The 18,676-nt window shown below is 39.1% G+C and overlaps 1 protein-coding gene across 13 annotated transcripts in view; it reads left to right on the top strand.

Moving 5' to 3' along the window:
* Nucleotides 1–18,676, top strand: part of CELF4 (CUGBP Elav-like family member 4) — a 696,270-nt gene that overhangs the window by 75,074 nt on the left and 602,520 nt on the right. For all 13 annotated transcript variants that reach the window (XM_059873977.1, XM_059873972.1, XM_059873975.1 and 10 more), the window contains exon 2: nt 15,935–16,017. In XM_059873977.1, coding sequence (XP_059729960.1) covers nt 15,935–16,017 — 83 coding nt within the window. The remainder of the gene's footprint in view (nt 1–15,934; nt 16,018–18,676) is intronic.

The following is an 18,676-nucleotide window of genomic DNA, read 5'->3' as shown; positions in this document are numbered from 1 at the left end:
CTGGGCCCTCCCAAAAGCTTTGCTAATGGCCATGGTACCCTTTTCCCTGATTTTTGAACATTCTTCTTGACACAGGCTTTGGCTTTTACTACTGGAAAAACATTAGAGCAGCACACTGAGGTTTAGCCACTGTCCTTGCATTTTTGCACATGAAGAAAGGGATGCAATCATACCTTAAGCAAGCAGTTTGGAACAGGGACACCCCTGGGTGTGCATTTCAAAGCGTCACAACACGTCCTACCTCTAGATGACCACCAGCTTTCCAAGCAGTCTCTAAATTTGTGAAGACCTACACAAACCTTGAGCGCTGACCAAAACCAGAAAAAACAGTAGCTGCAAGCTGCTCTTTGTCCTTCCATTCACAATGTGATACACAACGCAGAACCAGGTGTAAGGGGAAGGACTGGTGTCATGTAGTTCCTCCTGGTGTGTGCGTGAGCAGCAAATAAAGCCCTCATAAATGGAGTTCTTCTGGGGACACAAAGTTCCATGAGTTTGCAGGAATCATAGCCAAAGGGGCAGTGATATGGCTGCAGGGCATCCTCTCAAAACTGTGAAAGTCTTAAACATGGAAATGCAGAGCAGTTGAAAGACTTTGTGGATACCTGGCAGTGCTCCATGGAGGGCAAAGACAAGAGGTAGAGTAACACAGCCATTAGCTAGTCCAGCGTGTCAGCAGGTTGTCACTGAGGAGGGTTTTCCAGCAGTTGGACAGAGCTGACCATGAGTCATCAAATGTCATGTTAAACTGCAATGTTAAACTTCTTCTTGAGCTGTCGATGTTAAATTTTATCTGTTTATCTGTTAAGCTTGGTAGGGCAACTTCAAACTGCAGCATGCATCTGCAAAACATGTCATCATCGTCTTTGGGCATGGAATTCTTATGGCATGCATCCTGGTGAGAAGAAATTCTGAAATATTTTTGTAGAGAGAGGAGAGGGAGAAAACAAAACACTGCACAATTAGGGTCTGAGTTGTGTGAAAAAGTGTTGCATGCGTGTCAGGGGTTGGGAGGAAGATGTGGGCCTTTCAGAGACATCCAGCACCTTTGCTACTTAATAATAGCTGGATAAGTAATTTCTGGTTTTGCCTCTTTTGTTCCTTTACCTAGGTAGGAATTCCTGCTGTTTTAGCTATAACATAACATTCTGCATATCCTGAAAAACCTAATCTGTTGCAATTAACTCATATGGGGATCATATGACATGTTTCAATTCAAATGAAGAATTGCTTCAGTTGTACTGGAGAAAGGGGTTGCATGGATTTATTTTGATGAGGATGCTGATCTGCTAGGATCTGTACAAGAGTGAAACAAAGAGACCAGTGAGAGAAGCTAAAGTACAAGGAATGGAAAAATAGTGTGCAATCATATAACTGATATCTTCTATAAAGCACACATATATTAACATAGTTTTGTTATAGAGGCAATTTAAATTAAGTTGTTTCCTGCCTTCTAATTTCCATTTTAAAGAAATTACCTCAAAATCTTCTATTTTCACATTTGAAAATGTAAGGACCTTGCAGAGATTTTATAGTACTTGTCTGAGGGAAGGTGGGGAAAGGGTGAAAGGAGAGAATGTAAGTTTCTTTTTTCTTCTGGGGGTCGGAGAAATATTATTTAATATTCCTGTGGGTATTATCCCATTATCATGCTGAACATATTATCATGAGAAATTTGGTTTATCAGCAGAGGTAGATTAGAGAAGAAATTCTGTGATAAATTAGTTCCCTATTGAGCAATGTTGTTTTACAGGAACCAAAATATTTGAGAAATGCTTCAACTCAAAGCTTCTGCCAGCTGTTGTACCTTGATCTTGAATATTTGGGTCTATAAATGGTTTGGTAAGATACTGGAAGCCCTGTAGGGCATTTCTAAATCTATAACGTCTTGATTCACCTTTTGGACTGATCCATAAAATCAGATTATGGGTGGTTCTGGAAGTAGACTCTTATAATTAGTGCTTTTAAGACTGAGGCTTACTAGCCAGGGGTCTACTACTTTTTCTGGAAAACTTACTTACTATAAATGATAAGAAAACCCAGAAAACAAACACTCAAGCATCCTTAAATCTGTTTACAGGGTAAAAAAACCAAACCAAAACCAAACAAAGAAACAAACAAAACCCTCAACACAAATAGAAATATTAAAATATAGCAAATGGCTGTGGAAAACGAGAGATTCGGTTTCATCAAGTGATTCCTGAATATGCACAGATCACATTTGGACCAGGAGTCCCTGAGCTACAAGGCTGAAATCTGAGAAGAATACCCAGAGGAGGCATAATGCACATCCTCTGCTTATAAGAGGCCAGGGCCTCTGCTTCTGGCCACCATTGGAATGGGGATATTGAATAAGGTGGACTGTGTCTGATCTAGCACCATTGTCCTTATATAATGTTCTAGTCCTCTACTTTTGAGGGCAACAGTAGTTGTTCTTTGGGATTTTTAAACTCATTAAACTCTACTCTCCTGCTTTCTGACATCAGCAGGGATTCTCCAGTGAGTGCTAATGTCCCAGAGATGCTCAGCAGCTGGCTCACTATTTTTAGCTTTCCTGACAGAAAAAAAAGTAGTAAAATGTAACCACGTCTTTGATGCGTGTCTGCTTTCAGGCATCCACTATCCACTGATTCATTGACTGGTAACAGGGAAAAATTTGGTAGGTCACTGTATTCATGTGGTAGCCTAGAAAGTTTCTTTCATCTGTCTTTTAATGTCTTGGTCAAAATGGCTTCCAACAGTCACTTTTGAGAAGTCTGCTCTACAGTCTGAATACTTCCCCACTGGGAGCTATTTGCTGGTGCTGTGTTGGTGCAGACATGCCTTTCTGTTCATTTCTGGCCTAGAGCTTCCCAATCTATACTAAAATATCAAGCAAGACGTCATATAAAACTTTTATTAAAAAAAAAAAAAAAGCCAGGAAAATTAGAATAGCTTATGTGTGTATGTGTGTGTGTGTGATGATTCTTAGTTTTTTCCCTGAAATAAATCATTACAAAATAAAAAAAGAATTATGCCACTCAGGAAAATTTGGTGACTGGCTGACTGCACAGCTCTGTCCAACCCCTTGAAAATTACTGGCAATTGCCCAGCTGACCATGGATGGAATGGTGTTTTAATGCAAATTTTATCACAGTCAGTTGACATTCTGATTTCTTTTTACCAAGAAAGGCTATTGAAACGGTTTCCTTAAAAAATGGGCTTTTTCTTGGGTTAGACAATATATTAAACTTCTGGATAGAATCATTAAAGTTAGAAATAGGGAGAAGGGGGAAAATGAAGGACCTCTGAATGCATTTGCTCTTGGATCAGTATTAGCTTTTGTTTATGGTTTCAAGTCACTTAAGTAATAAAAGTTCCATGAAGGACTGATTTGCTCTAATGGCTGGGAGAGACAGTTAGTAATGTTTACTTTTACCTTCTGTATGGTCATAAACTTCCATCTTATAGCTTGCAATTGTCCTAAATGGCACAAGAATCTGTGGCTGTGATTCTCTTCCATGGTTGCAGGAATTTCTCTCTCCTTTTGCCTTTTAGCAGACTAAGGAGACAAAAACCTTACAGAAGAGTCAGATGGAACAGTGACAAAGAAAGGTTTTGGAAAATTACTGAGTTAAAAGTTTGCACTAGAGGCACCCTCTGCCCTTTCATGACAATTTAACTTTTCCACCTTTCACCTCTCTACCTTTCCTCCATTGCTGCCTCCAACACACAAAGACAGACACCCCTCAATCATGCTTAAGAGATTATTCTACTATTGCCCTCGAACTTGTGTGATCTGGAAAATCCCAGGTTATGTGGTCATGCACTACACTCACATGAATAAATGCCAATTAAAATTAAATTAAATATATTCCAGACTAACAGGTTTTTTAGATGCAAAAGCCACTTTGAGGCTGAGAGGGAGGAGCAAACACCAATATTCTGAATAATTAGGAAGCATTCCTAAAGCTCAAGCTAAATGTTCCAATGTTGAATTTCCTGTTGTTACCTCCAGTTATTGTTCCCTGGTATCATCCTGAACAACTTTTCTCCAATCTTTGTGCTTATACCTTCAAGATTTGCAGCGTGTTATCATCCATCCCCCTGAGTCATCATTTACCCAAGCCATACACATTTAGTTAATCTTCTCTCATAAGTCAGTCCTCCCAGTCCATTACGAATTTCTATTACTCATCTCTGAAATTCATCTTTTCTTTTCCATTTTTTTTCCTTCCATGTGTTTCTGAACTCTTTTAGGTGATTAGAGCTGACAGGATCATTTTAGATGTGGGTTTTCACTTGACACCAAAGGAAGGGGTGTCTGATCTGGAAGAGACATACACACTATTGTGTATGATATTGCCCACTGTCATCTGAAAATGTCTTTTGACACTACTGCCTTTCAGCTTCATTTGTCCTGTTGAACACTTTCTTCTGTGGCTATTCTTTACCTGTATTTCCAGAGATGAACCATGCAAGGTTCTAGGCATGGCTAATCCTCCCCAGCAGGGATTCAGGTGACTGACCATGCTATTAAGGGGCTCAGCACCCTCTAGGATCTGTTGCAACTTATTCTCCATTCCTCTTGATGTGTGAAGTCTTCCTTGCTGTGCTGTTTAAATTTAATACCAGAACTTCTGCTTTGCTAGATAGTTCTTCTACAACTGACATTTATCATGCACGTTCCTCCTGCCAGCCCTCAGTATTTTGTGGTCTGCACTGTTCATCATCTAACATGAGTTTAGTTCACAAAGCAAAAAAAATTTCTACTACAAGCTGTTTCAAGTGTTTAATAGAAACAATTTACTATATACTCAGCGTTCACTAATTTTTAAGTTGATCAACAAAAATGTGATCAAAATATGTCTCTGGTAGTTGATTACTACACACTTTTCGTTTTGTTCTCTATGTGTCAGGAAATTGTACCTCCTTTACTTCATCCTGACAAGAACCCTTTTTAAACCTAGTGCACTGAAGCTTTGTAAATTGCACAGATCTTGTTTTAATTAAATTCACTGTTTCTTTTTCACTTCAAAGATTACATCCTTATACCTTTTGTAAAAATCTGGAGTCTTAGGCTTAAACTCACACAGTTTGTCTTATACTTGCTACGCAGGAACTTTGTCCCACTGTAGTGGATGGGAAAATGTACCTGGATACAAGGGATAACAGTTTTCCCAGATTTCCAGTTTGAGATAACCTACAGGATTATATTTATAGTAATTTATTTGTAAATAATTTACTGGATTATATACTGGATAATATTTGTGAGTCTGCGCAGGAATATGCTCATGTTCAAGAAAAACCAACTGATAGGTGTTCATAGCTTTAGGTAGGGCCTTGGGAGGTTTTGGGTCCAAGTTTGACCTTTTCTACAAACTCTTTGTGTGGCTTTGGACAGGTGGTTAAATCTTCATTCAGTCTCAGCTTGCCTTGTCTATGTTCCTAAGTTCTTTATGCATAAACCAGGCTCTTAAAAGAAGCTTGTACCACAAAAAGATGGTTCAGCTTATAGTTTTTTTCAGAAAGGCAGTGGAGGCCCCTGCCTTTGGGACAAACCTCTCTTCCTTTGTGTTATAACTGATTGATAGGGCCTTTGAGAAGCACTTTTCATCTTTCTCCTGCCATGCTCCCAGAGCACCTCATCTCACTCCCTTTCTCTCTCATGCACACGCACAGACTGTGCCTCGTGGTTCTCTGACCTAAGCAGATAGAGGTTTGTTGATTAAGAAGATTACTTCATCCCTGGAATCTTGCAGAAGAACTTGATCCCACTTCATGCCATTCTGCTACCTATACTTAAAGAACACACCAAATTGAGAAAGAAGGATAAAGAGAAAGAAATAGGTGATAAGAGACAATACTTATTTTCTTCCCACATCTCTTAGAGGATAGAAGAAGCCATTCAAAGTCAAAACATATGGAAAACAGCATCTGGTTATGGGAGCTTGGATGTTAATTGTTCTGACAGCTGAAATTTGTCTCCAGAAATCTCATGAAGCCAGCTGGTATGGTAGAGTTTTCTCTGGCTCATATTGTGACTCTTACAAGTTTCTGGAGACTTCTAGTCTCAGGGTGATCATCTTGTAGTAGCAGCTGCTGCTTAAAGATTTTCATTTCTATATCAGCTGGAATCAGGAAATACATTTTTTGTGGGTTTGGATTTGCTTTTATAACATAAAAAACCTAAGGTGGCTTTGGATGCACTTCCCTAAATTAAAACTTTACAAAAACTTGTGGAACTTAGCAGAGAGGTTCTGATGTTGGCCAGTTTACAGTTCTTGCATATGTGGTGGGGAGAAACACTCAATAACTGTGAGTAATAAGGCTGATTTTGAGTGGTATCCTAAGGTTCCATTTTGAATCTGAATTTCCTGAATTAAAAAAGTGTGGGCTGGCAAACTTGGTAAGAGCAATAACTCTCTAGATATAATTACAATAATTTGTTTCTGAATGGGCTAGGAGCTGTCTAATAATAGTTCTTTTCTGCAGTTGTTTTAGTGCCTTTTTCTTTCAACCTTGAGCTGGAAATGTCAGAAATCTATATTGACACTTGTGCCCTCTCTGAGAGAATAAAGAATATGAGGTTGTTTAGAGAGCATACGAGTCTGTATTTAGAACAAGCAACTTACATGTTTCTGAGACAAAAGCATAAATAACTAATCATTTGATGATGCTATCAACAAGATGTTTGCTGCATGGGCCTGACATTTTTTAAGGGCAAAAATACCAACTTTTTTTATGCAAAAGTACAAACACATTTCCTGCACATAGACTTGATGTTATTTTCCAAGAAATGTCTGTTCCTCATCCTTGTGAAAGATAATGAGCAGTAAAAGAAAAAAAAGGAAAAAAGAAAAAAAACCAAATCAAACCCACTCTGTATAGATGCAGAAAAGAAAGGCTTGGACAAAGCTGTAAGTAGCAGAGCAGTCTAATTAGTTTAGAGATGTTTTTGCTTTAGCTTTATTTTGCTAAGATTCAAGGCATTCAAAGTGATTGTTGTTTAACAGTAGCATAACCTCTGGAGACTCAGATGAGCATTCTTGAAGAAGTCTCTCCAAAAGAAGTGAATCCAAAAATCAAAACAAAATGAAGTGGAGGAAAAGTTTCTGAAAGAGCTAAATGTTTTAGAAAATCCACTGAGTTATTCATATGCTGCTAACAATAGAAAGAACTCAAAAGGCAGGACCCAGAACAGCAGGTACAAAGTCTAATTAATGCATGTAGTCTAAGGAGGTTTAACCCATAACATTCTGAATTTAAGTGTTACTGTTTCAACAGCAGGATTGTATTCTCTTGTCTCTCACTAATGAATCACAAGACACAAAACCCCCTACATTTCTGGTTTTTTTTCTTTATCACCTCACTGCAAACAAGAAATCTTGAAGATTTTGAGCTTTTTTTTTTTTCCTGAGTCTGTAATGTAAAGTGGATAGCATAATTGTGTTGGATTTTCTTTGAAGTAATAGGTAGGTTGAAGTCAAGCTTAGTGAACATCAGGATTTTAACTCAAACTTGTTGCATTATTAGAGTAGAAGGTGGAATCTATTTACTCTCACCTGAGTGATCTCCAGAGTTTGTTCATGACTTTTTCATTAATGACAGAGTTCTGAAACACTGGAAACACTCTTGCTTGGTCCAGAAGGGCACTTCACTATTATTTTTACTTGAATATCTGTCTTTCCTTATTTTAAATCAAAAGCATTGTTTGATTATTAGGGCCTGAAGGCCCTACCATGCCTTACAACAAAGACTACACAGGATTTAGGCAACAAATGAGAAATTGAAGAGGCTGCTCTGTTTAAAAGTAAGTTTTCTACTGTAATTCAAAGCATTAAATATTTCCAGGCTTTATTGGGCACCCCAGCATTCTCTGTGGTAGACAACTATCTTAACCAGTAATCTACATTCTGATTTCTTTAATGGTGAGCCTATTCATTTCTTGTGTGCATTGAATTTAGACACCTGAGAAGATGTTCTGGTAGTCAGAATTGCAGAAACTTGAGCAGCGAGTCTTCTCTTGACTTAGCTGGGATGATCAAAATTATCTCTGGATTTTCAGGATGAAATTCAAAGCTGAAACATTGGCAGTTATAAGAGAACAGGACATGGTACATGGAATGCCAGATCAATGGCTCGTTCTGCACCTTGCTTTGAGTGTACCAGTGAGCAAAGGATCGCTCAAAGCAGCCTTGCAAGGAACTTTCAAGACCCCAGGAAAAAAACATCTATGTGTGAATCAGAGCCAGAAACTGTTCCCTCATCCTGGGGAAGAAAGTCTGACAGATCAAAAGCCATCTAGTTTTGCAGTGGTGTGGAGGCAAGGTAACTGTGGTGTTACTAAAAAAATAAACATGAAGCTTTGGGGGTCTGCCAGTGACAATGTGCTCTCCTGTGTCAAAGCTCTTCACCCGAGACCCTGTTTGCCTGATCCAGATTAGAGCCCAGACTCGGCCTGTCCTGGAATAAATTACTCTTGCTGTAGGATCTTGTTCTGACAAGATCCTACAGCATTAATGGTATTATGGGGCTGAGAAACTCGGGGAAATATTTTGTTAAAAATTTCTTTGAGAAATTCTGACTTTGAAAAACTGATGCTTTCATTAAAAAACTACTTGTTATCAAAAATCAGGAGAAAACCATTGTTTGTGTTGTTCAAACACACATACCAACAGATGCTCAAGTCTCTGCTGTCTGCCTGTACACTGCTAAATATAATTAAATGCTGCTTACTCTGAGGATTGACTCTGATTTGGACTGTGCATATCAATGTCTCATTTTGAACTATCATAAATGCATTTTAAGTGAGCTAATATTCTGTAAATATGGTTAACTTCTGCATTTGCAGATTGTGCCTCTTAATTTGCTTTTTAGTGTTGGTTCATGGATGTATATGAGTGGGTCTTTTGTATGCTTTTAACACAGAGAACCCTATCAAGTTATCTATAGCAGGAATATTACAGCATCATAATAGTTAATGGAAAATAGCATAAGAGGAAAAAGAAAATTAGCATTCCACACAGCAGGGCATTTCGGATGTTAATCTGCCTTGCAATATAATTGACAGGGAAGCTGATATCTGGGAAGATTTTTATTCCTATCTTTTTCTCTAAACAGTTAGTGTTCAGTTGTTGTGCAGCAGGGGAGATGGAGAAAAAGAAAGTTCTAGCCAAGTGAATGTTCTTTACCAGCAAAGATGTTAACTTTTGTCAGAAGGTAGTTAATCACTGAGAGAGAAACAGATGAAGAAATTGGATAAAACATTTCCAGTTCCAAAAGTCTTTATTGATTGTGTCTCCCTCAAGAAAATTCAGCTCAATCTCTGAAACCCTCAAGTGATTAAACCTTGGGCAGTCCAGTGTAGACAGAGCAAATGAGAATTGTTTCAAACCCAGACATGTAGAGCTAGGATAGTTAAAGCGAAAAAAGATTTCTTTTTCACTTTGAAATCCTAGCTGGGAGACGTAACCTGAGATGTTGATTTTAAGGCAAGAGTTTTCTTAAATATTATGATCTTTCTGTATATAACAGATCTCTGAGTTTTGAAGCAATGAACTTCTTTATTTTCAGAGAAGTAACTCTCTTGAAAAACCAACCTAGAGTCTGGAAAATGGGGCACAGGTCTCTGGTCCACCACAGATAACTCATATATCTTGGTCTAATTTCTTCAATGGTAATTAGGACATAGAGCAATTGAAGCATTACTGAATGAGATGCTCAGACCTGTGACCAGTTGAGAGTTCCTATTTTTTTTTTCCCAAAAATGTAAACTTTTTGCTCTCTAAACAGCTTCTCTAGAAGACTGTAACTTTTCTTGAGCTGGAGCATGACCACCAGTTTGTGACCCAAGGTATGCAGAATTACTTGCCTCCTCCATTTTCAGTACACAACTTGAGGGTCTTGGAGAGTTGTACTTGGATTGCAATTTGCTTCCTGAAAATCCATAGTGGTCTGCTGGAGTAAAGCCCTTGGTTTCTCTGCTTTGGGGTGTTAGGCTGTGAGGTACACTAAAGATGGTAGGGGGAAAAGTAGGCACTATCAGCTGATCTGTGTTCTTTCTTCTGTTACAGAAGATTCTCTTGTTCACTAGTTCATGTGCTGAAGGATTCTAACATAACACAACACAGGAAGGCCAATTAAGGAAATCCTCTCTGCTAACTAATATATTTGTAACTAAAAGCAAGAAGGTATTTGACTCAAAGAAGAAAAACCAACAAAAAAAACCTGACAGCCTTGTGGAAATTTTATCTTTTTTTGGGCAATGATTCTGATTTTAGTTACACTCACAAGTATTGGAAAGGATGTAGTTTCAGAAGTTATCACCTGTCAGCCGAGCTGTGATAACTGGTTGAGTGCATACACTCTAGTCACAAAAGCTTGTGAATTAAAAATTGGCTAAGATCACTCAAGCCAGCCTCCTCAATCCCTAGGGTTATCCTAACTGTTCTGGATTATTGTGGCTGAGGTGAGCATCTGGGCCAAGAGCTGTTCCAAGAGAGGCAATGCATTAGGGTTCAAATCATCAATGCAATTTCACCACTTAGTTCCAACTTCCCTGCCATGGACAGGTCCACCTTCTGCTTGACCAAGGCACCAAGTCTCATCCAACCCAGCCTTGAACATTTGCAAGGATGAGGCATCTGCAACTTCTTTGGGCAACCTGTTACAGTGCCTCATCACCTTCACAGTAAAAAATTTCTTCCTAATATCTGATCCAACTCAACCCTATTCAAGTTTTAAGCTATCTTTCCCCTTGTTCTATCACTTCATGGCCTTGTAAAAAGTCCCTCACCAGCTCTTGCAGCTCCTTAAGTTAGATGTCCCCAGAACTTTCTTTTCTCCAAGCTCACCAAACTCAACTCTTTCAACTTGTCTCTACAACAGAGGTGCCCCAGGCCCTGTGATCATCTTTGTGGTCTCTTCTGTGGACTCTCTCCAACAGCTTCACAAGTTTGTGACTCCAGAAATGAAAGCAGTACTCCAAGTGGACTCTTGCAAGGGTGGACTAGAGGGGAAAATCACCTCCCTCAACTTGATGGACACAGTTCTTTTGCTGCAGCCCAGGATGTGGTTGGCTTTCTGGGCTGTCAGTGTGATTTGCTGACATCAGCCAGCATTCCCAAGTCCTTCTTGGCACAGCTTCTGTCAGTGCATTCTCTGCCCAGTCTGTATGTGTCCTTGAGTTTGTCCCAAAATGGGTAAAAGACTTTGCACTTGGTCTTGTTGAACTTCACAAGGTTTCCATGGGAACACTTTCCAAGCCTGTCAAGATCCCTCTGGAAGGCATCCCTTCCCTCCAGAGGGTGGACTGCTCCACAAAACAAGTTTCTGTTTCAAGGTAAACTCATAGAAGGTGCACTGAAACCCAGTGTCCAGGTTGCCAGCAAAGATGTATAACAGCACCAGTTCAAATCCTGAGAAACAAGAACCACTTGGACATTGAGCCATTGGCAGCAACACTTGGAGTGTGGCTGTCCAGCCAATTCCTCCAGCCTATCCCTGAAATCAATTTTTCTCCATTTTAGAGACAAGGATGTTTTGTGAGACAATGTCAAATGCTTTTCCAAAGTCCAGGTAGATGGTGTCAGTTATTTTCCCCTTTTCCACCAGTGCCTTGTAGAAGGCCCACGAGTTTGCCAGGCACAATTTGCCATTTGGGAAGCCATTTTGACTGTCACATACTTCTTTTTCATGTAGCATGTTGTTCAGGCAGCTCTGCTCCATGGTCTTACCCAACGTGGCCTGTAGTTCTCTTGGTCTTTCTAGTTTCTTGCTTAAAAATAGGGATTTTTTTCCTCTTTTCCAATTAGTGGGTACCTTGCTGGCCTACCAAACATGAGGGACAGTGGCTTAACCATTTCACCTGCCAGTTCCCTCTGGACCCATGGATTCATCTCATCAGATTCCATGGACCTGTGCATTTTGAGGTTCCTTAGATGGTCTCAAACCTGATCTGCCAAAGTGGGTTGTTGTCCGTTCTCCCAGGTCCTGCCTTTGCCTTCTTCAACTCAGGCAGTGTGACTGACTTTCAGTTTTCAGTATTATTTTGTTCAGTTTACAGTGTTTCTCCTGACAGTTTTGCTTCCTAGGCTTGTGCAAAAATCTTCTCAAGACTTGCTATAAAGTTGAAGTTGCCATGACCACAATCATTTTCCATCTCAATCTCATACAATTATTATTTGCACTATTGAATTCTCTGGAGATAAAATTAAAGTAGAGCTTTTGTAATTTCTTTTCCAAGTCAAGCTTTTGTTTTTGTTTCCCACCATCTCTTTAACAATCCTGTTTCCCAGGAGACAGCTTGATACGTCCTCATTCTTCCAAGAGACTGTATTTCAAAAGGGTAATAGGCAGGTGGGAGTTTCCAGATGTTTATGTGTTTGCCCAAAAAGCTGTCCACTGGTAGCAAATGAAGAACTGGAAAGGCACAATCCAAACACAGTCTTTTTTAGCTGATTGACATATGTCTGGAATGCATGAGAAAATAGAATTGAAATTAGGAGCAGTTTGGACCGAGCCCTTCATTATCAAACAGTCAATTAGAATTTTTTGTTCAAATTCTGGTATAATTCACAAACACTGTACTGACTGAGTCATTACCACCCAGAAAAGTGGGGGATGGAAATAAGGCATTGCTTTCACACCATCTTTACTTAAGAGATATGTTGAGAAACGTTCATTATACTGCTGAACATGGGCAATTCAAATGGGATGGATGGTGCAAATGTTTTGTAATGAAATATGAAGCCTTCCACCCAGAAGTCATGTTCACATGACTTGCTGATGGCAAGTGAGCAGTTAAGTTGAGCTACTTAGGAGTTTACTATGAAAAATCTTTTTTTTTTTTTTTTCCAGTGAAATAAGTGATTCTGTACACAATCGTGAGGTTCAGCAGGGAAAATTGATTGTTCTAAAATTTTGTTCCATCTGGGAAATCAAAATGAAACGAAGAAAAAAAAATTAAAAAAACACCTTCTTTTTCATTTCTCTGAAAAAAAAAAAAAAAACCCAACATAGCTGCTTTATATGGCATTATTTCAAGACTCATCTGTTCAGGATGCTGTATTCAATAGTGTTAATCTGGGTTTCCAGTGTTGTGTTTTCCAAGCAACATTCTCCAGGAAGGAAGAGCCATTTGGAGGGGTCATATGAAGGTGCATTGAAAGAGGTAGCCTAGGAAAAGTAGCATCTGAAAGAGGTTCTCATTCCTTTAAACATCACAGTACAAAGCAGAGATCAATTTTGGTTTCAGGGAGGCAGGCAGGATGGTGCAAGAAGGAGTATTTCCTTTCATCCTAATGCACAAGAAAGTCTTGCAGGATGGAATAATAGATAAGTATTGTTTTATAAAAGTTCTCATGTTTTTGAAAAATTTATTATTTTAGCTGATGGCTAATGCTACATATGTGTCTTACAGAGCAATCTTGTGGAAAGGAAAGGGAAGACAAAAAATCCCCATGAGCTGTCCTTTTCAAGTTCAGGTTTGAGGCCTGCTATGAGCATTAATCTCTACTTTATTTCATTTGGCCACTGCTGGGATGGAATATCTTACTGTCTCTAAGAAATGAAGCCTTACTTAAAATAAACAAGATATTATTTTTCATAGAGATATTACTTTGTACCCAACATGTGTGGGATAGATTGTAATTCATGTGCATGATATATGAAAGAAAAGGGAAAAAAGAAACACTTCCACAGAGCATACATTTTGGCTCTGGAAAACAAGAGGGTTTTTTTGTCTGATCACATGAGAGAGTAGATTTCTTTTCAATTTCAAATCTTTGAGTTCATAACAGTGTGTTTGTTATATCAGTGATGACTGGATGCATTCTGAGTACTGTTTTGGGGAGTTTGGTACTTCTACCACTTTTGAAACAGCTTTGGAGAGAACTTAGTAGAGGTTTCTCCCTGGTGAGAACTTGCTTCCACACACACACACACACACACAGGGTGGTTCTTGGGTGGAAAATACCCACTTTGAGAGAAGAAATGTCTTCAGCTTACTCAGCCTGAATTACAGTCATGGTACTATAGGAGTAGGACATTGTTACCCTGAACTGTCATCGTGGCAATCACAATGAGGAGAAAAATATAGCTATCATTATGAGAGCTTTACACTGCATAGTTTATCTCTATAACAGTGTGCTATGATGTGCCTAATTAGACTGTATCAGCTGCTCCACGTCTGCTGCTAAAGGGAGACTTTCTTATTGTATCTAGTAAACAGAGAGCTCTCAGCCTGTGATTTAGCACTGAAATTAAATTTAAGCATAGTTTCCCTTTTGATTATCAGGCTATGGGTGACTTTTAAGGATTCTTTTCAATCCATTATTTCTGCTAGCTGTAAAGACTTTGCCACAGTTTCTTCCTCTTCTTTGGTGGATACAGACTAACTGAAAACTTATTCATTTAAAGTTAGAGGGGAACAAATCAAAATAATTCCAAGTATGCAAACTTTTGATGATGTTCAGTCTCCTTTTTTGGCTGTCACCTTCTGCACCTGAATCTGTTATTGACATATAATAAATATGATTGGCTTGAATAAACAGAAAGTGAGAAGTTCTCCAGAGAGTAATACAGGATAAGAAATAGTGAAAAATTTGTTCTTTTTCTTCTTTTTCATTCGATATCATAGCTTCATTGTGAGAGCAGTATGGTGACTTCCACAGGACAATCTTTGATACAAAAATATAAATTTATAGAAAAAAATCCTATTTTCTTGCATGTAATATCTATTAGAAGCATGTAAAAGTGTGATTTCTTCAGTAATATTCTCTAAGGAAATAATTTGGAAAAAACAGTGAACATTGCATGGACAAAGTGTTCACAGTGGCAAAGCTGAATATAAGTTTACAGTCTACTCTTTACTCACCTGATACATACTTTATATATTCTTAGGGAGAGGGTGGGTGGGTCAAGATGAGGCTATGGGACTTGTTTCTTTGGTAGTCTCTCCATACTTGTGCTGCTCTAGAAAGACATTCTCAGTTTGAGGGACATACTGCCTGAACCTTGAAAGATATGATACCTCCATTTCAAGGAGCGGGAGACATTCTGTAGTAATTTCAGAGAAAATGTCTTCTGCATAACAAGCATATTTTTTGCTGCAGGAACTGGCAGGTTTTCAGTATACTGCAGTAAGAAGAAATAATTTGATCACATCAGACACACAAATGGAGTACGGGAAGGGAAGCATAGAGGTGGAGAATGAAAACACAGCAAGGTGCTACTTTGACAGGGCTTCAGGCTTTGTAGTTGATAAGTTAATCTTTGGAAGAATCAAAGATGTAGCCCATCAGTGAATATCTGAAGTTCAAGTGATCTGTGGGTCGGGGGTGTTTTGTAGCGATTGTTTGGGCTTTGGCATGGTTGTGTTTGTAACTGGGAGCCAATGAGTGCTTGGAGCAGCCAGTGTAGGGAGGTGGATTTCTGCTGTGATGCAAAAAGAGCAATGAGTTTTTGGTGCAGGTCAGGGTAAACAACAGAAATTTTCCTCTGCAGTAAGAAGTTCCAAGTCCTTGTGTGACCTTTGCTTAAAGTACCTGGTAGGAAAGAAAGGAGTGAGACCTTTCTGCGTATGGCAGCAAGGGGCTTGTTCCCAGCATCGCTGCTGGAGCAGGAGTGGGATCTCACGCCACACCTTGCCATCATGTGGAGCCTTTGAGATCCCTAATCCTGTGCAGCCTTCTGTAGCTGATACATAAGCATGTCTTGAAGGAAAAATAAGCACTCACAGGTATGCTGTTGCTCACTTTCCACCAGGGTTCAGAGGAAGCTATGATAGCTTCATTTCTTGACTTTTACTACCGACACACTAAGGAGAGAATTTTATGATTGATTTACTGGGAAGGGGATGATGACAGGAAAGTGGTTTGTTCTATGTCTCAATTTCAGAAGGATCTTCTCTGAAATAGTGCTGTTATTGAGGTTTTTTTCTTGTTCTTTGCAGGCTGTGCCTTCCTAACATACTGCGAAAGGGAGTCTGCTCTAAAGGCCCAGAGCGCACTGCATGAACAGAAGACACTGCCGGGGGTGAGTCCAGACTGATAACATTTTCTTCTTTTTTTTTTTTTCTTTTAAATCTAAAAAATGGGTTACATATGGTGTTCTCATCTCAGATTTGAAAGCAAAAAGTCTCCGTTTGTTTGGATGATTCAGTATTTGCATTGTGCTAATAAATCCAAGATACCACCACCTCACCCAAATGGTTCCCATGCACAAAACTAAAAGCTTTTTGCCCTTATTTGGAGTCAGGGAAACAGAAATCAACTGGTTATGGACTGGATTCTACCAGCCTAACCCAGCTGAGGAACTGCTTTAGGATTCTGACCACTACAGTGGAATGTTAGGAGTCCTCACCAGGTGCTTCTTTTCACTACTTTTCTTCTCTGAAGCAAGGTTTGGCAGCAAGAAATCAAGAAACAGATCACATTATTGAGTTATCACAGAATGAAAACATATTCCTGATGACAAAGTGGTTTGACTCAGTTACTTTAGTATTCAAGCAGCTGTAGCAGATTGGAAAGGCGGTGAGACAAGGAGAAAAGAGAGAGAGAGGAAAGACGCACACGAGATAATGAGGAAAATTATTCACATGAGCAAGATCTAAGGTTCAGACAACACAAGCAGTACTAAAAATAGAATCAGCATTATGTGGGGAAGACCTGCCCTGCTGGGATGGGTTTCTAGTTAAGCGGTTACCCGGGGGAGGGAGAGACTGTTTAGATACAGCCAGAGTCTGTGGATTGGAGCAGCCAAGTGCTCCTGTGGCTGGAATGGAGCTGATTTCACAATGACCAGGAGCCAGTGACCACATTACTAAGAGTGGGCTTCTGAGGGTTCCAGGCTGCATCTAAACTGAGAGGAAATCTATCCAAAAGTCTGTCTTTATTAGCTGGTGTTGAATGATTGATTGCTGTGCAGCATTAACCTATCTTTCCACCAGATCTAAGACACATCCCTTGCTCGGTGTTCTGAGGAAAGTGTTGATTCTGCTCTGCTTGTTTCCATCATCCTGGGTCTATTTACCTATCTCTAAGCCACCTTGCCAGTATGGAAATGCCCACGCACTTGCTCATTTACATCTATCTTTGCTTAAAAGGCCATACCTTATGCAAATATATACATACTTCACTGCCTAAAAATATTTCTGTCAGCTGACAACTCCCTCTGAATTATTTTTTTTTCTAGAAACTCCTTAGCAGCAGATTGAAAGTAACTTCAGTGTTGGGAGGGGATTTCAGTTTTTCTTCCTCCTCCCCCTTCCAATGCTTCTCCCTTTCCTGAATGATAAAACTGGATAGAAAAAAAAAAAAAAGAAAAAAAAAAAAAAAGAGAGAGAATATGTCGAATAGGGATGTTTCAGGTAACATTTTAACTGAAATTTTCTAAAATATGCTTAAAATAAAATACATATTTATCTAAACTAGAGATGCAAGGAATAGGGCGTTGTGTATTTAAAAAAGAATAATTGAAATTCCAGATTTTCCACTGAGACTGCTTGCACTTCTCATTAGGAGGGAGATCATTCACTTGTAAATGGAGCTCTATCTTCTCTATGAGTTTAAAATCTTATCCTGAAATTGTATGATGATAATATCTTCAAGAACACAGTGGGTCAGTGAGATTGAGGAGTCAGGTGTTGGAGAGGGAGGGCATGTGATGATTTAAGAATTTTTTTTCCTAAATTCCTTATATGTTCTGAGTTCTGATTCTCAATCTCCGCCTTAGGAACTTCAAATCACAAAAGTCTTAAAGTCAAAACTGTCTTCTTGGACAGTGGTAAAATTCAACCAGCTTTTGCATTAGGATTAAGACTTCCTTCAAAAATTGCACCAACTAATTCTAGACTACAGGGAAACAATTTCGTCTTCGGTTTGTGCAATTTCTCTTACCTATATTCCATACTGGCCACACAGCCTCTAGAAGGCTTTTTTTTTTGTTTGTTTCCTTACACACTTTCAGGAGACACATCAGGATCTCATTGAGCTGGGAGCAGTGAATTCTCTCTCTAAAAGAGCAAGCAGGTTTCTTAGAGCTCTGAACACTGATTTTCCCATCCCTTTCATTTCCAGTTCTATTTGTCTCAGGATAAAGGTTTACTTTTCACCAGCAAACTCTCTTCATGCAGCTTTCTGCCAAGTTTCTGAACTCATCCTCTGAATGATGTCACTGTAGTTTATTTAAGGAAACCAGTCTTGTCTCTTGATAAAGTATCATGCCTGGATACTGTTTTATGGTTCCTATCGGAGTAGCAGAGAATTATTTATGACTTACCTGACTGTTCTTGATAACATGCACCAAAAATATCAACCATAGTTCATCATCATAAAATAAGAGGCACTTTTAAGGTCAGGGGTCTAAGTCCTTATTCGCATAAGTTCAAAATGAGACATATATAACATCTTCTCTTGACACTCCACTGTCTGTGACACAAACAGCTCGACAGAGGAGGCATCAAAAACAATTAACAGGCATGGTATAGGAAAAAATAAATAGTACTAGACTAAGCCATTCTTTCCCATTTCGCAGTAAACTCAACACTTTCCTGCTCTTGCAATATTGCTGTTGGTATTCTTTGTATTGTACAATGCAGAACTGAGTAATTTTTAATAATATGCACATGAATGGTAATGTATGGAAATGGTGAGGCATGAGGAGGTTTTGTCCAGATTCAGATGCCTTGCCTCTT

The sequence above is a fragment of the Haemorhous mexicanus genome, chromosome Z, assembly GCF_027477595.1.
Source record: "Haemorhous mexicanus isolate bHaeMex1 chromosome Z, bHaeMex1.pri, whole genome shotgun sequence".
Lineage (NCBI taxonomy): Eukaryota > Metazoa > Chordata > Aves > Passeriformes > Fringillidae > Haemorhous > Haemorhous mexicanus.
The sequence above is the reverse complement of the archived record's forward strand: the minus strand, read 5'-3'. Positions and strand labels throughout refer to the sequence as shown.